Below are 5,176 nucleotides of genomic sequence, written 5' to 3' on the forward strand. Positions count from 1 at the left end.
CTGGAAGCAGGTATCTGGGATTTATTTAACTTCTATAATTGAAACTTTGTAGCCTTGGTCCCGCTCGAAGCCTGGGTTGCCCCTGGCAACCCATGTTCCCAGCCCCTCCTTGAGCGGAGGCCGCGCCAGCTAGAAGCAGGTATCTGGGATTTATCTATCTTCTAAATTGAAACTTAGTAGCCTTGAGCGGAGCTCAGGGCTGGCCAGGGAAGGCGGGAAGCTTGGCTTCCTCCATCACCGGGGGCAACCTAAGCCTCCTGCTCACTCCAGCTCCGTGGCCGCCACCATCTTTATGATGCACTGATGGAGTGAGGGTGTGATGGTTAATTTGCATATTACTCTTTTATTAGATAGGATAAACTAGTATATAAACTAGAGGCCCAGTGCATGAAAATTCATGCACTCGGGGGGGGGGGGGCTGGAGAGGGGGGTTCCTCAGCCCAGCCTGCGCCCCCTCACAGTCCGAGACCCCTCGAGGAATGTCCGACTAATGACTTAGGCCTGCTCCCTGGGGGATCAGGCCTAAGTTGGCAGTCAGACATCCCTCTGGGAAGCGGGCCTAAGCCGTTAGTCGGACATCCTTAGCACTGCCGCGGAGGCGGGAAAGGTTCCCGCCACCGCCGCTGCACTGGCCAGCCATGAGCCAGCTTCTGGCTGAGCGGCACTTCCTCTGTGGAACTGCACTGACCAACAGGGGGCAGCTCCTGCATTGAGCGTCTGCCCCTGCTGGTCAGTGCACGTCATTAGCGACCAGCATTCCTAGTCGTTATGCTGATAGGGTCAATTTGCATATTACCCTTTTATTATATAGGATGAGCTGGATAACAGGAGTTAATTTTACCATCCTTTTTTATGTAGGTTTGAAGTTTTCTATAACAAAATGTTTTTTTCTATTTTAAAAAAAGTGTTTAAAATGACAGTCCTGAGGGTAAAGTTCAAATTCCTTAGCATAGTTTATCAAGAAAGCCTTTAATTATATATGACCCCTATTTACCTCTCCAGCTCATCTCACAACTGCCTACCACAGCCCAAGCTTCAAGATGGACAAGTTCCTCACTCTTGCCCCCTCCAAAAACATTATCTCTATCTCAAGCAGTTTAAACTTCTCTCTCTGCTCACATGGCTAACCCCTACTCATCATTAAGACAACAGCAAACCTGCTTCTTCTAGGAAACCTTTCCTGACCCTCCAAGACTGAGTCAAGTAACCCATCTATATAACCCCGAAACATACTATGCTTCTCTATCACAGCTCTTACTTGCTGCATCCCAGAATCTAGGTATCATGAGGGCGTGGATAATTTCCATCTTATTTACCATTTTAACCCCTCTTGCTAGGTACTCAATAAATATTTAATAAATTTACAAAAGGCATGACCCCTCCACTTTCCAACTTCTCACATATCTATACCTCCCTCAATTTTTCTTCCTTTCCCATCTACCTTCCTGATCATGATTCACATAAATGGTTGGCTGTTCACACAGCATTCCCAAATTTATATGCACAGCCTTCCCTAGGCATCTCATCTAATAAAAATTCAACTAATAAATTCTAATCTAGCATATCTTTATTTCCAGGCCTGACCTATGGCTCCTGGTTCCAAGGATTCAATCTCCTATCTTCAATCTCCTGTTAGCTCCCAAACTTACCTTTACGCTAGAGCTGCTAAGAAATTCTCTTATCTTCTTAATAACCCTTGTGTTCTCAAGCTTCTCAATTTGTGCATACTTCCACTGCCTGGAATGCCATTCTTTTTTACCTTTATTTTAAGTCTAGGCTCAAATGTCTGCCTGGCCTTTCCCAGGCAATGTTCCCACAGCAGCCTAGTCTTATTTATATTGTAGAATTTATCATATTGTTTTGAAATTATGTGTAGGTGTCTGCTCTGCTAGATTGTGAGTTCCTAGACAGAAGGGACTCTCTCTCCTTCAAGCTTGCACCTCCAGCATATAAAGTACAATGCCTATTATAAAGTTGGCCCCAAATAAATATTTCCTGAATGGATTACATCATATTGTTCCTATTAATTAAGAGACTGAGCTAGAGCTGAAAAGACTGCCTAAATCTACTTCCCTAAAGGAGGAAATCAGAGTAATAATATCTTAAGCTCTTTTTCAAAAACTGCGGATAGGTTTGGGTTTAGGCCAAGGCCCAGGACCAGAGAATAAGGCCCAGGCTAAGGTAAGCTTTAGGAGAATCTATTCAGTTCACAGCAGTTTTAGTGATCCTAACCCAACCCTGAGATTATCCCAATATCAATTTTCTTTTTTTTTCCTTTTTTTTAAAAATATTTTATTTATTTTTTACAGAGAGGAAGGGAGAGGGATAGAGTTAGAAAGAGCGATGAGAGAGAAACATCGATCAGCTGCCTCCTCCACCCCCCCTTCTGGGGATGTGCCCGAACCCAAGGCACACGCCCCCGACCAGAATCGAACCTGGGACCCTTCAGTCCGCAGGCCAATGCTCTATCCACTGAGCCAAACCGGTCAGGGCCCAATATCAATTTTCATACAGGCTGACTTTAAAGCAAGACCAATCTAGTTTAAAGATTTTCATAGTCACCCTAGAACAGATCTACAACCAGAGCCAGACCAGAATCCAAGTAATTTTTGAAACAAGGAATAGAGTGACTTGCTATTTACTGCTCTGCTTAAAGGCTGTGCAACTAATTCTGATACTCTTCCTGGAAGATATACCTCCAAGGTATCAGCCACACGCAAATCATTAAGATGTACTTTCAAATCTTTCAGAATCCTAATGTACTGAAACAATGTCCAAGTGTACAGAACTCACTGCCAACATTCACTGTGTCTCCTACTTTCTCTTTAAGTGAATACCTATCTTTTCCCCATCTTTATATTGGACCTCCTTTAATCAGGGGTTGTGTATTATTTTATTTTCACAAGATGATTTTAGTTTACAATATTTCTCTGCTGTTTCTATGCAAGCAAATGCTTTAACACCAAAAAACCAGAAAAGAAAAAAAAACATTCTAAATAGCCATTAGTGAGAAATATGATACCTCCTTCTGCTGGTGAGGATGATGTTTTATAGACTCTAGTTTCAGAAGGGAAGCTAAGTGTTTGGGTGGGAATAGGGGGAGGGGTCTATGAAAAACCTGTATTAGCCAGTAAGACAAAGAGAAATTTGTCAAGGTATTCAGAAACTAAAATGGCAAGGAGGCAGAAAAAGACTACACTAAAGGAAGAAAAACAGGAAAAAAGAAAATTCTGTTTGGGGTAGGAGCTCCCCCAAAACCCGTTTGAGGCCTCTCTAGTATGGCCCCACATGCAGACACACACAAATTTGGCATTTGTAGAGTAACTTAATTCCATAGTGCCAGTCATTGGAATTACTCTACCTTGAATAAGCTGAAAAGGTTCCATGGGATTTTCTGATTATCAGGTCTACTGAAACTCAATATTACTCTTCAGTTATCTGAGTCATGGGATTTCATAATCCCAGTTTTCAGAATGTAATATTTAGTTACCTCTCTTTTGTGACTACCTAAAGATAATCTTGAACAATTTTGTTCAAATCTCATTTAGGTTTGGCCTTTCTTCCCCCTTTAAAAATTATGTAGAGAAAGGAAGTTGGTATTTGAAGGATGTTGAAAGTTTCTACTCCTGCAGGCGTGCCTTAGTAACTCACAGCTTGCACTTTTCTCCTTCCTGTAGTGAAAGTGAATTTTAGTGGAAAAAGTCAGAAAGCTAGGAATTTGGGATCCTGCTTACACCACTTACTGCTAGCTCTTAGGTCTTGAGCAAACGACTTAAAAGCCTGAATGCTCAGATTCCAAAACTGTAAAATGAGGAAATAAATTGGGGATAATAAATACCTACCTTGAAGAGTTATTACTAGTAAAATGAAGTAAGGGAACCACTAGACTAGAATATAAACTCCAGAGAAATGGTGAATATCTTGAACTCCTATTGATTCTTGCTCACATGCACCCCCAGCGGGCACACCCACCCACATATACCTTCCTAGCCTAAAGCAATAACATATAGTGGGAGCGAGCTCAATAAATATTTTTTAAATGAACGAATAAACACAAGTGTCCCCATTTATCTCATTAATATTTAACCTTTTTCCATGATCATATTTTTTGTCCCTTGTCTTCTATTGTTTTCTAGAGCCTTCAGGGCATTCTTTTTTGTCCTAAGTGATTTCCTCCCTATCACCAGCTATTCTTAACTAGACACTATTCAGAGCAAGTACCTTTGGAAGTAATTCCTCTTAATACCACCCACCTTCCATTTCTAAAGCGATGGGGGTGGAGGGGATAGTCAGAACCTAAGATTCACAGCAGCTCATGGACTCGTACCACCGCCACGGATTCGTGCTTAACTACAGTCAAGCCGCGAACTCAGCCCTCCCTGGAATGTAACTTTCAGGAGGCACCGTACCGTCCATTCCCTTCGCTAACAAGAGACGGCTGTGCAGGAACCCTCCGCTCTCAAAAGTTCAGGCAGCGGTTCCTCTCGCCTCCCACTGAAACAATGTGGGCCGACAGCAGGGACTTCGGACCCTTGGAGCTGCCCGAGGGCCGGTCACTACGGACCTGGCCAAGCAGCGCTCTTCAATCCCGGGAGGGAAGCGAAGGGGCGCGGCCGTCCGCAGGGCTGGGGGGACAGGGTCAGGTCCATGACAACGTGGGGAGACGGCGCCACCGGACCCTAAACCACAATTACCACCACCCTCACCGCCCAGGTACAGCCCCGTTGGACCCCACCCACGCTAACCCCCCACCAGAAAACGAACGCCGCTAGCCCCCAACCCATAAATCAGACAGCCACCACCTGTTTATTGGCTACACCCGCATCTCCTTCACCCTCATTGGCTATCCGGGCGTAAAACCCTCCTCTCCGAGGGAACCCTCGCGTACGGCGGCACCCCCAGCCTAGCAACCTCAACCCCGCTCCCCCAAAAGCCCGGCCCCCCTCTACCCAGGGATAGCGACGCCCCAGAAGCTCGGGGCCTCGGCCCGCGGGGACTCACCGTGTAGTAGGAGAGCAGCCCTGCATTGTAGTCCAGCACGAACCAACGGTACTGCCAGCCCTTCATCACGTTAGTCCATTTGCTCAGCGGCCCCTCCATGATGGACGCCATCTTGGGAGCCGCCAATGACAACAAACGGCCTGACGTCATTCGCCTATAAGGCATTCATCGGGCC

General features: G+C 45.2%; 1 protein-coding gene across 8 annotated transcripts in view; it reads right to left on the reverse strand.

The window, feature by feature from the left end:
- The window catches only part of OSBPL9 (oxysterol binding protein-like 9), a 124,979-nt gene extending 119,856 nt beyond the window's left edge, over window positions 1-5,123 (reverse strand). For all 8 annotated transcript variants that reach the window (XM_005872488.2, XM_005872486.2, XM_005872485.2 and 5 more), the window contains exon 1: window positions 5,002-5,123. In XM_005872488.2, coding sequence (XP_005872550.1) covers window positions 5,002-5,112 — 111 coding nt within the window. In that variant the 5' untranslated portion in view covers window positions 5,113-5,123. The remainder of the gene's footprint in view (window positions 1-5,001) is intronic.
- Window positions 5,124-5,176: the final 53 nt, after the last annotated feature.

Source organism: Myotis brandtii, unplaced genomic scaffold (assembly GCF_000412655.1).
Source record: "Myotis brandtii unplaced genomic scaffold, ASM41265v1 scaffold382, whole genome shotgun sequence".
NCBI lineage: Eukaryota > Metazoa > Chordata > Mammalia > Chiroptera > Vespertilionidae > Myotis > Myotis brandtii.